This window comes from Pyrus communis, chromosome 3, assembly GCF_041283825.1.
Source record: "Pyrus communis isolate YQ-2024b chromosome 3, ASM4128382v1, whole genome shotgun sequence".
NCBI classification, from domain to species: Eukaryota; Viridiplantae; Streptophyta; class Magnoliopsida; order Rosales; family Rosaceae; genus Pyrus; species Pyrus communis.
Window position 1 is genome coordinate 22,881,958 of NC_142567.1, and position 13,785 is coordinate 22,895,742.

At 35.8% G+C, this 13,785-nt stretch overlaps 1 protein-coding gene and 1 long non-coding RNA gene across 2 annotated transcripts; one reads left to right on the top strand and one right to left on the bottom strand.

Annotated features, from left to right (window-relative positions):
- Nucleotides 1-2,752: 2,752 nt before the first annotated feature.
- LOC148698151 (uncharacterized) lies at nucleotides 2,753-6,171 on the top strand. The gene is made up of 2 exons (XR_015960892.1): nucleotides 2,753-3,097; nucleotides 5,410-6,171. It is a non-coding gene; the product is annotated as an uncharacterized LOC148698151 (long non-coding RNA).
- A 4,783-nt stretch (nucleotides 6,172-10,954) lies between these two features.
- LOC137715736 (dof zinc finger protein DOF3.2) lies at nucleotides 10,955-12,985 on the bottom strand. The gene is made up of 2 exons (XM_068455078.2): nucleotides 12,613-12,985; nucleotides 10,955-11,968 (listed from the first exon to the last, which is right to left on the bottom strand). Exons 1-2 carry the CDS (start codon nucleotides 12,646-12,648, stop codon nucleotides 11,129-11,131), a joined length of 876 nt encoding a protein of 291 aa, XP_068311179.1. The 5' UTR covers nucleotides 12,649-12,985; the 3' UTR covers nucleotides 10,955-11,128.
- Between the last annotated feature and the right edge of the window lie 800 nt (nucleotides 12,986-13,785).

Sequence of the window (13,785 nt, forward strand, 5' to 3'; positions counted from 1 at the left end):
CTGTTTGTGTGTTTGACCCACTTCCACCAACCAATTGGGAGGAGAAAAAGCCCAACATTGGAACCCGCAAATGAAAGGCCCATTTCTTCTGCTGCTTCGTATCTCAATGCCCTTATATAAAACGTAACCTCCCTATTGTTACATGTGACTACAGTCCCTCAATTCCATCTTGACCGTTGATCTAGGCATCACAATGCAACATTCTTGCTCAAACCTCAGGCCCAACAGCTCTGCTTACTTTATCAGGAAGCTCTGCCACTGAATCAAACACATATGTGCATTCTCGTTTATATGTACTAATTAAACCTCTCAATCTGCCTAACGTATCCTCGTCATGGTTTGTTTATTGATTGCTTTCGGAGTCGTTATTAACACTCTAAAAAAATCTGGCAGTCCTCTAGTGTAAAGATACAAGGGTAAAATTTTCACTTGAAGTAGTGCGGATGACATTTTCGGAGAATCATTTTCGTTTGAGAAACGCTAAGGGGCTCTCTCAAAAGTAGGATTCTTCAAAAACTCTTTACCAACTCACAGTTTAACTTCAATTCCTAATCAACATTATAAAATATTGTGTCAAAAACATAAGGTGTCAGAGAGTTCCACTTTTGAGAGAATTCCCTTGTCATTGTTAGAGTATATACTCAAGTCATTAGGATTGTGACATCTGTCAACGTGTGAAAGGCTAGATTACAAGAGTTGGTTGGTTGGTTAGTTAGTCCAAGTTATATGGATTTAGAAGATAAGGATAAAATGTAACAGAATCTTACACAAGATATATGGGTGATTGTATTGATCAGATTCATTAAGAAAAATATATGCAAAGATTTCTTTAGAGTATATACTCAAGTCATTAGGATTGTGACATCGGTCAATGTGTGAAAGGCTAGATTACAAGAGTTGGTTAGTTAGTTTGTCCAAGTTATATGGATTTAGAAGATAAGGATAAAATGTAACAAAATCTTACACAAGATATAAGGGTGATTGTATTGATCAGATTCATTAAAGAAAATTTATGCAAAGATTTCTTTCTCTCTCTATCTCTCTCTCTCTTTCTATCTCATTCTTCGATCTTCTTCTTCATAAGTCTCTCTAATCTTCTTTGTACAATACAGAGCATTACTGTACTATGGATAACATGGTATCAGAGCCAGGTTGTCCCACGTGTGAAGCCAAATGGCTACATGCGCTCCACGTTACCCTATTGTGTTGTCTATGTGTTAGACTTGAAAATTCACTACATGTGAGGGGGTGTGTTGAGAATGAGTCCTACATTGATGGGAGGGTAGTTCTTGCACTCCAAGTGTTTGTTCTTATTCCTCAGAGAAAATTCTTCACAATGGTTATTGCTTCTCAACTGCAAATTTTTAGTCTCCGATTATTGGGTTGATTTCTTCTGTATTATCTTATGTGTCGGTTAAGTTGGATGACTCCAACTATCTTCAATGGCATTTTTAGATGCAATTGATGCTTGAAGGATATGGGATCATGGGCTTTATTGATGGTTCGACTTGCTGTCCGCCTCAATTCTCGTCTACTTCTTCTATTGATTCTAAAGTTTCATCAATTGGCATTGATTTAAGAATTGAGTCAGATGATTACAAAGTCTGGAAGATGCATGATAAAGCTCCTATGTAGCTTATTACTGCAACTTTATCTTATGTTGCCATTTCTTGTGCAATTGGTAGTACCAGTGCTAGATATTTGTGGGTTCGTCTTCAAGAACGTTTTTCTACTATTAGCAAGACTTTAATCTTTCAACTCAAGTCTAATCTTCAGACTATCAAGAAAGGGGCAGATTCTGTAACTCAGTATCTCTAACGGATTAAAGAGGCAAGGGACTATCTTGCGGTTGTAGGGGTTAATTTTGAAGATAAGGATATTGTTATCTTGGCTTTGAATGATTTGCCTGCGGAGTATAATACATTTCGCTGTGTAATTCATGGCAGAGAAAATGTAATTTCTCTTAAAGAATTTTGTGCTCAATTGCTTGCAAAGGAAACCATTCTTGAGAGCAATCAAAGTCTACCATGTTCTACTACATTGTTTGCAAAAATAAATCAACGTTCTAATTCTAGGGCTTCATCTTCTGAGTCTCAGGAGTTTTTCATTTTGGGTTTCAAGCTCCAAATGGTTTCAATGGTAATTCTGGTCGATCTCATTTCTTTAATAGGGGTCACAAGTCTAAATTCAAAGGTAAAGGTAAAGTTGGAAATTTTCAGGGCCAGAAATACTATAATAATCAGGGGCAAATGTATTACAATTCAAAACCTATTGTTCATGATTTTACTCCTGGAATTCTTGGTCATGTTTCCGAATTTCACAATGATTTATCCTCGTCCACTATTATCTGTCTATTATGTTCTCAACAAGGTCATAGTGCTGCTACTTATGTTTACAGAAACACTGACTCATCAGAGTCCTTTGAGAACTGTCAAATTTGTGATTGAAGTAACCATACTGCTAAAACTTGTTTTTATAGAAATAAGAACATACCTCATCCTTCACAGATGACTACTATGCCAGCTACTTTTCCTGGATATATGCAGCCTCCGTATATGCTCTCTATGATGCATATGGTTTTTCCTAGTATGCCCCCTATGTTGAACATGATGTTTTCAACTGTTTCCCCAAATCTCAATTTTTTCTGCACATATGACTGGTTATACTGCATATGCTCCTGCCACTATGAATGTTTCTACTTCATATGCTCCTGCCATGTCCGATTCTATATCCTCACAAGTTTGGTTGACAGATTCTGGTGCATTCAATCACATGAGACATGACCTCAGCAATTTATCTCTGGCATCTCTATATCCAAATAATGAGACTATTCAAACTGCAAATGGGGAAGGTTTCCAAGTTTCTCATATTGGGAATTCTCTTATTCGGCCATCTTCACAGTCTCTCAAATTGAATTATGTTCTTTACATTCCCAAATTGTCTCATAATTTGTTGTCAGTTCATAGAATATGTCTTGACAACAATTGTTGGTTGATATTCGATGCTTATTGTTTTTGGATTTAGGACAAAACCACAGGGAGAATCTTGTATAAAGGGCTCTGCAACAATGGACTGTATTTAATTCCTTCCTTACCAGGTTCATCATCTCACCTCAAACTAGGTCACCCTTTGAATTCCATAGTCTCTCTTATACTTAGAAAGTCTAAAGTTGCTGTTGAACCAGATGTGTCTCCTATTGTTTGTTAGAGTTGTTTAGAAGGCAAATTTGGTAAATTTCCTTTTTCTCATACTTCTGCAAAATCTGTAATACCCTTTGAAGTTGTGCATAATGATTTGTAGGGACATGCACCTAGTGTATCTGTGGATGGTTTCAAATACCATGTCCTTTTTGTTGATGAGTGTACCAAATTGTGTTGGCTATTTCCTTTAATCAATAACTCTGATCTTTGTTCTGTATTTGTTACATTCTACCACTTTGTTTTTACTCAATTCTCAGCAAGAATTAAGATTTTACAGAGTGATGGGGGGTGAATATATTAGTAAACCTATGCAGTCTTTTCTTGCTAAACATGACATTTCTCATCACAAATCTTGTCCCTATTCCCCTGAACAGAACGGTTTAGCTGAGAGAAAGCATAAATATATGGTTCAAACAGCAATTACACCTTTACAGAATGCAAATTAGCCTTCTAAGTTTTGGACTTTTGCCTGCCAAACAGCCATCTATTTGATCAATCGAATGCCATCTTGTGTTCTTCAAAATCAATCACCTTTTGAACTCTTGTACTCTGCTATTCCTGAAATCTAGCACCTAAGGGTTTTTAGTTGTGCTTGTTTTCCACTTTTAAAACCCTATAACAACAACAAATTACAACCTAAGTCTACCAAATGTATCTTTTTGGGATATGCTTCCAACTATAAAGGTTATATATGTTTTGAACTCAACCTTGGGAAATATATATATATATATATATATATATATATATATATATATATATATCAAGACATGTCATTTTCAATTAACTTGATTTTCCCTATAGTGCTTTAAGTTCTAAGTCACAATGTTCAAAGCCAGATAGTAGTTCTACCATACTACAATTTGTGATGCCTACCTTGTAAAATGTATTAGTTTCTTCATCATCAGTTCTTCCTTCAGTACATGTACCTGATTCAGTACCACCTCAATCTCCCCAAACACAATCTCCTCCATTATATATATATATATATATATATATATATATATATATCCCCTCAGCCATCATTACCACCTCAGTCCATTGCTGCCCAAGATTCTCCAGCTCATGTGGTTCCTAAAATATAGTTATGAAAGTCTTCAAGTGGTGCTTGACATACCACCTTTGAATTTACATCCCATGCAAACACGATCCAAGAGTGGGATTGTTAAGAAAAAGGTTCTTTTTGCTTCTGAAAACATCTCCATAGTGGTTGATTTGCCTACTACTGAACCTGCCATATATAAATATGCATTGAAAGTTCCAGTGTGGTTTAATGCAATGAAGGAAGAGCTTAATGCTCTTTATTCATAGAAGACATTGAGCTTGGTTGATCTTCCACTTCATAAGAATTTAGTTGGGTGTAAATGGAATTTTAAAGTCAAGAGAAATGTTGATGAGAGTATTGCTAGACACAAGGCTCGTTTGGTTGCCAAAGTATTTAGTCAAGAAGAAAATTTGGACTATGGTGAGACATTTAGCCCGGTTGTTAAACCAATAACTGTGAGACTCATACTTGCTCTTGATGCTCACTATAATTGGCCATTGAGACGACTAGATGTGAAGAATGTTTTTCTTCATGGCATTTTGAATTATGAGGTTTATATATCTCAACCTCCAGGGTTTGAGGATTCTAAGTACCCCTATATGGTTTGCAAATTGCATAAGTCTTTATATAGACTTAAATAAGCACCAAGGGCTTGCAATGATAGGTTTACTCAATTTTTACCATTGTCGGGTTTCAAAAACACCTATTCAGATTCTTCGATGTTTGTTAAACATGTTGATGGTTCCATTGTGGTTCTTTTCTTATATGTGGACGATATTATAATTACTGGGAGGGCATCTTCTGTTATTCAATAGGTTGTTGCAAATTTAACTAAAGAGTTTGATCTTAAGGATCTTGATCCTTTACATTTCTTCTTGGGTATTCAAATTTCCAGAATTGCTAAGGGGTTGTTTTTGTCACAAGAGAAGTATATTGTTGACTTGTTAAAGAAGACTGAAATGATAGATGCCAAACCTGCAACCACACCATGTTTGCCTTATAGTAGACTTCTCAAAGATGATGGTCAGCCTTTCAACAATCTTGCCCTTTATTAGAGTGTGGTCGGTGCTTTGCAATATCTTCTTTTTACTAGACTTGATATAACATTCTTTGTGCATCAGGTTAGTCAATTTATGCAAGCTCCAATGATATCTCATTTCACTGCAGTTAAACGTATTTTGAGGTATCTCAAAGGGTCTTTGTCTCAAGGGATTACTTATAGTAAAGGAGAGTTGTTTCTCAAAGCCTTTAGTGATGCTGATTGGGCTGGGAATCCCAATGATAGGTGCTTTACTACATGTTTGGTTGTTTTTCTTGGCAACAATCCCATCTCTTGATCTTCAAAAAAGCAGCAAACAATCTATCGTTCATCCACTGAAGCTGTATATAGAGCTTTGTCCTCAACAGCTGTTGAATTGGAGTGGATTCAACAGTTATTTACATTTTTGTAGCTCAAAATTTCTAATCCTCCAGTACTGTTTTGTGATAATATGTCTGCTATAACACTCTCTTTTAATCCAGTAAACCATCAACGGACTAAACACATTGAAGTTGATGTTCACTTGGTGCGAGAAAGGGTTGCAAGCAAGAACCACTGGTATAATTTGTTTCTTCTTCAGAACAGTTTGCAGACATCTTAACTAAAGGACTTAGTACACCTCTCTTCAGTACACATTGCAGCAACCTTATGCTTGGTTCATCCAAACTTGAGCTCGAGGGGGGATGTTAAAGTATATATTTAAGTCATTAGGATTGTGACATTTGTCAATGTGTGAAAGGCTAGATTACAAGAGTTGGTTAGTTAGTTAGTCCAAGTTGTATGTATTTAGAAGATAAGGATAAAATGTAATAGAATCTTACACGAGATATATGGGTGATTGTATTGATCAGATTCATTAAGGAAAATATATGCAAAGATTTCTTTCTCTCTTTATGTCTCCTTCTTCAATCTTCTTCTTCATAAGTCTCTCTAATCTTCTCTGTACAATACAGAGCATTACTGTACTATGGTCAACACACATTTCTCTTCTCATTTTTAGGCAATAATTTCAATCCCCTTTTGTCTTTTTCTTTCCTTTGGGGGCAACAATCTCATTCTCAATCCCCTTATGTTGCAGGATCCCTCAAATAAGTTTATCTGAGGCATCTTTCATGGGGCCAACTGCACATTGTATGATTCAACCTTTCACCTTTAAGGTTTTCCTTCGAATATCATATCTCTACCAAAAATATTGAAATCCAAATCCTAAAATACAAAAAATATCCATGTTAAACAAAGAGAATAAAATTGCATATATTGTGTGCTCGATTCCTCGTAATGTCTCTCTTTTTCCCCATCCCCAAGTTCGATTCCCACTTGGGTGGTTCAAGTTTTTCTTTTCTCAAAATTATTTGAGTTGAAGCCTATATATTTTTGGCAGAAAAGCTGGTTTCAGACTTGCAAAAGCAAGCAAGGGTATTTCGTTTTTGTTTTTTCTAATATTTTATTCAGTACAATATGATTTTGTTTAACTCGACAATCCATATATCCTTCCCATATAACAACCCTTTGTCATTGAAGATCCTGCCACAATCCAAACATACCAAATCATATAAAATAAAATTAAAGTTGTTGGTTCTTCTCATCTTCTATTTTTAAATGGGAAAATTTTTGAAATATTAATCTTAAGTTATTTGTCATATTAATTTTTTAAAATTTTCATATTATTTCAGCTTACTCTGTTAAGTTTTTTTATCCAAATAAGTTGTGTTCAAGGTTATTTTAGGCTTTTAACCTCTTTTCACATTTTTTGTACAAAAATATATATACACACTAAAGAGTGAATGAATAAATTGATTTTAGACTTTTGACCTCTGTGTTCAAAAGTCCTCTATGATACGAACCTTGAAATTTTTGCTAGTAGAAAAATATGATGATGCATTCGTTTCAAAAGCATATAATGAACTACTTAAAAAGTATATTACTCTAAAAAAAATGAAGTTTAGCTAATTGCAATATTTGAGAATTCAATGTGGTTAATCATGTAGATAAAAGAAGTGTTGAAATGTCCAAAACTATCTTGAAAGGTAGCGGGGAGTTGAAATGTCAGAAATAACCTTATAACAAGTCATGTGCAAAGTCATATCACTTATTTGGTATGGAAAACTTAAGGCAGTTAGTATGAGATGACAAATTAATGATTTAGAAAAGTTGATATAACAAATTGCTGAAAATTTTTAGTCTATATGACAAATTGAAAAAGATGTATAAGTTCATATGACAAATTGAAAATTTTCCCTTCTTAAATTATTGTCCCATTCCAATAAAAATGGGTTGCAATTTGTTGTCCCCGTTTTTGTATTTCATTTGTGTCTAGTCCTTAATTGGTTGAAATGCGTCCATAAACTTAAACCAAAACTTAACACCAAGTTTAAATATACCAATACAAAAATAAAAATGCACAAACAAACAGGCAACATCACCAGCCACCTCCACCACTCGTGTCCTCCTCCTCATCCTATAGAATTATTAGAGAGAGGGGCCAACGGCCTACTCTAACAACACCGATATTCTCCACAACTTGGTAATTACCACATGTCCAGTCCGTCAAGTGTGAGGTTTTATCACAAAAGGCCTTGGTATTAGTTGGAGTGGGATTAGGGTATTTAAACTCTTCTTTTCTCATAAATATGGTCGATGTGGGACATTTCAACACGCCCCCTCACGTGGGACCCAATTAGTGGGTCATATGTGGGAGATGTACACATCGACAACCACGTGGAGCCAAGGGGACTCACCCAACACGCGGGGCTAAAGGACTCACCCATCACGTGGCAGTACGATACGAGCCCGCTCTCTGGCTCTAATACCATGTAGAATTATCAAAGATACAGGTCAACAACCTACTCCAACAACACCAATACTGTCATTAACTTGGTAATTACCACTTGTCCACTCCATCAAGTGTGGGGTTATATCACAAAAGGCCTCGGTATTAGTTGGAGTGAGATTAGGGTATTTAAACTCTTCTATTTCTCATAGATACGATCGATGTGGAACATTTCAACACCCTCTCCCATCCCAATGATTCCTTATACAACCACAATTTACCACACCAATTCTTTCATGTAGACTGCACCACGGCTTCTCACTCACATAACATTATTCCCCGCACCCCTGTCCCAAATAATAATAGGAAGATGAGTTATTCATGTATCTTATGAATTAAAAAGAGATAAATTAGATTGAGAAACTATCAAAATTGAAACCAATAAACCACAATTAGCAAACTCAAGTTTGATGGACGATCAAGAAGCGGAGGAGACGGATGATGAGGAGGTGGTTGTGATGGTGGTTGAAGGAAAGGTGGACAACTGAATGGGGGTTGGATGTGGCTCATGTGATGGTTGGACATTTGTGAAGAGACGAAGGAATAGTGAACGGTAAGGTGCGGTGACCATCAAAGTCGTAGGAGGGATTTGAGTGGCAACCATGTTTCCCCAGCCTTTTATTTTTAGTCTTTATTATTGTTTTATTATTTATTAACAATGTTACTTTCTGAGTTAATGGACGGAACATGTGTCAAATAATTAGAAAGGAGACACAAAAAGGGATAGCATATGCGCAATCATTCAAATGTCTGTCAATTTTCTCAAATAAATAAATAAATTATTTATAAAATTAGAGAAATGTTAAGCGACTATTTCAAAAGTAGGACTCTCTCTTACCTTATGTTTTTTGCATAATGTTTTATACTGTTAACATAAGAATTGACGTTAAATTGTAAAATGATAGAGAATACATAAAAAATCTCATTTTTAATAAAGCCCCCTTAACATTATCATAAAACTATATTCTAAAATAAAAACCAGACACAAGTCACACAACTGCTCTTTGAAATTTTCACATAGACGCTGTTGTGCTGACTAATTCTTTCACGCCCAAATCCTAGCTTGGATTTGGTTTGCTATAATACAAATAAAATATAAGAAAGGCTTTTTAGCCAAAATGGTCTCTAAGATTTGCATGACACATCACTTTGGTATCTGAGATTGAAAATCAATAGGAATGGTCCCTAGGATTGTCTACCATCCATTATTTTGGTCATTTCGTTAAAAACTTCATTAAGTGCCCCGGAGCTCTTGGTCGAAAATTTGGACAATTTTCAAAACTTCGTAACTCAATCGTTTCTTAACCAAATTCGACCCATAATATATCAAAATGAAGATAGGAAAGTGTAGAACAATTATATCTATTTGGAAGCCTAATGGTTGCCAGAGATGGCCGGAAAATGGGTAAACTTTAAACGTTCTTAACTTCTTCAATACTCAACGAAATCGAGTGATTCAAAAACCAAAATCATACTTCTTGACGACATGAAGAGAATGGTACCTTTCTCGATGGCTAAATCGCCGTGGTTTGGCCAAAAATGGATCGAAAGTGGCTGTCTTGGTCTCGATTTAGCCACTTTTGAGCCTTTTTTTGGGCCAAACCACAGAGAATTAGCCATAAAAAAAGAAAAGAAAAAAAGTACCATTCTCTTTGTCTCACTGAGAAGTATGATTTTCTTTTTTGAATCACTCAATTTCATTGAGTATTGAAGAAGTTATGAACGTTTAAAGTTTACCTTGTTTCCGTCGAGTTTTTCAGTTTTCCTGCAGACCAGTCACTATTTTCCGGCCATCTCCGGCAACTATTAGGCTTCCAAATAGGTATAATTTTTTTCTACACTTTCCTATCTTCATTTTGATATATTGTGGGTTTAATTTGGTTAAGAAATGATTGAGTTACGAATCTTTGAAAATTGCTCAAACTTTCGGCAAAGAGCTCTGGGACGCTTAACATAATTTTTAACAAAATGATCAAAATAATGGATGGTAAACAATCTCAGAGACCATTTTTATTGATTTTCAATTTTAGAGATCAAAGTGATGTATTATGCAAATCTCATAAATTATCTTAACTAAAAAGCCTATAAAAAAAATAGTGTTTCACTGAAATTTGTATCGCTTGAGAAGAAGACAAACCCTACCACGTTTCAATTATAATTATAATAATCAATTTATTCCTAGGTAATTTAATAATAATCCCGAGATTAAAATATTCCAAGAATATCTACCTGAAAATAAGAGGTAATGATAGCAGAATATGTTGAAAACTCCACTCACTCGAAATCCAAAGCCTGCTCCTGCTGCAACAACTTTGGCTTTTACATCACTCAGACAGTTCAGATTGCACAATCCATGAAACATCACTGTCCCTCTCTCTCTCCTCTCTCTGTATCTCTCTCTCTCTCTCCTTTTCTCGAATACGGAAATGAATGAATGATTCTTTGGCAACCTCGCAAGTTTCTTGGCAAGACAAATGAGGTAATCTTTGAAAAATAAGATTTTCTATAAATTTTCCGTTAATTTATATTTTTTTGCATAATTTTTATAATATTAATATAAAAATTAATGTTAAATTGTAATGTTACAGAGAATATACAAAAATTCTGCTTTAAAAAAATCTCTTTAATATTTATCTTCTCGATAAATAAAGAGGAATTTTGTCTCACAAAAATTATAGTCTCGGAAAAAAAAAATTTCAATTGTGTATCTTGCTTAAAAGATGTTTTGTTTGTGTTAAAAAATATCGATTGGTCTAAGAAATGTTCACCAGGTGATGGAATGGTGAAACAAAAGATTTCACAAATATAAGATTTCATTGGTTTATCAACCAATAAAACGTAGATGGAGAAACAAAAGATATATAACTTAGTACAAGCTTAAAAGCACTAAAACTGACATTTAAGTCTCTGATAATTAAGTGAACAAATTAAATTGAAACCTATGCTTTTCTCTTAATTTTTGTTTCTTGCTGATCACAAACACACTAATTAAAAAACCTAGCTGCTCGAGGGTTTTGTTACACTAGGGGAGTTGTGTGCAGAAGTCCATGCTGCCAAGATGAAGCGATCCCGTTCCAGCTATCTCTTCCTGAATCATACTCGTGATTCCCATTCCCCACCATGTTTGCATGATGATCTCCACCGTTCATCTGCCATGGAAACCCCCACAAAACTCTGTTGCTGCTCTCACTTTGGGCATTGAACAGTTCTTGCTTCATTGTTGTAACCGTCACTGCGGTGGTGGTTGAGGTGGTGGTGGCTTCTTCAAATGGGTGGTGGATTCCCATTCCTCCGCCACAATCTTCCACCTCACCCAAATTCCCATTACCATTCCCAAACCCATAGTTATACAAGTTCTGGAAATTACCATTGTGCGACTCAAGAAACCCAGTCCTGAGTCCATCAAGAAACCCAGGAGCTGAATTAGGGTTTCCAAGAATGTTATGATCATCAAACCCTAACTGCCCACCACATGACTGCTGCCTTTGGAGCCTAGCAAATGCAAGGGTGAGGTCATTTGAGTCATAACCTAGAGCAGGGAGTGGGTTGGAATTGGGTGTGAGCGGTTGCTCCTGAGCTCGCTTCGCCGCCGAAGACGATCTCTTGTTCTTCCTGCACCCTCCACCCACAGGAACATTCCTGAGGGTACCACCTTTGGTCCAGTACCTTCTGCAGGACTTGCAGAAGTACCTAGGCTGAGAGAGGCTGTAGTTGTTGTAGTAGCAGAATTTTGTGTTTGTGGAGTCACATCTCGGACATTTTAGAGCTTGTTCTGGCTGAGGCCTGGGCTTCCTGTCTTGCTGCTGCTGTTGCGATTTTGAGCCGACCAGCATGTCCATTGAATGAGCTGACATTTCCTGAATTATCGAGGGGTAAATTCAAAAAGTTAGAAAATTGGGAATTTAAAGGACAATTACGTGTCAAGAAATAGTGTGCTAGCTACATAGATATATTCTAAGCTTTGCTTTGAAGTTACATATCTTGCATTCACATGTACTGTGCAGGCAAATGTGTATGATGATGATGAAGGCTTGTGACGGTTTTAGACTGTGAGTCCAAATTGAGAGAGGATGAACTCATAGAAGGTCATACAAGTGAATGTAATTATTAGCAGCAACATTATTTCATGTTTGCTTGCTTTTTCAGTTTACTATTTCACCAAAAAGAAACAAACAAAATATCATGATTCCGATCAAGATGAAAATTCAAAAATAACATAAGACACAACTCAAATAAAGATAAAAAATTATTTTCTGGAAAATTTAAGAACTAATCCAACTCAAAGCGCTTCTTGTTTGAAAATTGTACCCAAAACCCAACAGAATCAGCTACCAACTCATAACAATCAAGGTAAATTAAATTTATTTAAAAGAGAAAATCAATTTTAAGTGAAATTTTAAAGAAAGTAAAGACTACCATCCTATAATATTATTGGAAACTATATAAAAGAAGCACAACAAAACAGAAAGCAGCTTCTGAGAATCCTCATGAAATATCCTACCTGTTGTTGTTGTTGTTGTCCACTTGAAGGATCCATTAGTTCATGCAATCAATCAAGCAGTCCACAATTTGCAAGAAGAAAACTGGCTTTTAGAGAGAGAAAGAAAGAGATAGTGATTGAAGAGTAGAGAGAGAGATTGATTGAAGGGTAGAGAGAGAGAGAGAATTCACATGCAGGTGAGGTAATAGAGAAGCTTAAGTCACACCCCAACTCTCCAATCCAATATATAACAAAGCAAACCCAATCTGGAGAGAGAAAGAGGGACAGATAGAGTTTTGATCCGTACAAGAGGGGAGATAATCGATGAGGGCGCAGAGAAAGTGTATGTGTTTCGTGTATGCAGTGGGTGCGTAGAGAAAATTCGAGTCCCACCTTCTGTGCTCTGCAACGGTTTCATATATAGCGAGGCCACACCAACGCACCTCACAGTCTCTCAGCTGCGCCAGCCCCCACTAGCTTCAGCTGCTACTTCCATCCCATTCTCCTGTGGGCCCCGATCTCGCGTGGATGCAACTATTTTTGCAGTGCCCCCACCACCACTACTTCTATTTACAATTTTCTTATTGCTAAACCGCACCCCCGGTCATATCGTATATCCACCGCTCACCCCCCAATACGTCGCCTCCTTCTCGAACTCGTCACTCGTTTTCCTGCAGTGTGCTGCTGCACAATCCTCGTGTTCCAAAAAACATATTATTCATACTATATTTTTATATCATCTTAGATGATATGATGTGGCTATTCACACTGAAAAATTTACAAAAATCAAGGAAATGAAAGAAAAAATTTTTTCGTATACCACAATTATTATTTAATTAACTAGTTTTTTTCTTAATTATTAATTTATTAAATAATGAACTAAATTTAAAAATCTGATTAATTCAAATGATGTGGCTGTTCACATCAAATACCATCTAATATGATATAAAAATATGATATAAATAACATTACTCTTAAAACAAATTCGTTAAAAACCAAGAAAAACGGAGATTTTGGGTAGGTGATTGTGGATTGTAGTGGTGAAGGGTGGTCCCCACAGAACAATGATGCAGTTTTTTTATTCCTTATTTTTTAATACGAATGACTTATATGGTATATGATTATTGGTATTTTGATACTTTCCTATGTGAAATATTACTCAGGATATGATATAGTTTGATATTACTGAATTAG

What these genes read in the sequence shown, in the direction of transcription:
- LOC137715736 (XM_068455078.2), bottom strand. Translation starts at nt 12,648, where the DNA reads ATGGATCCTTCAAGTGGACAACAACAACAACAACAG. An exon ending in GACAACAACAACAACAACAG is followed by an intron (nt 11,969 to 12,612) that starts GTAGGATATTTC and finishes TCGATAATTCAG; the next exon opens with GAAATGTCAGCTCATTCAAT.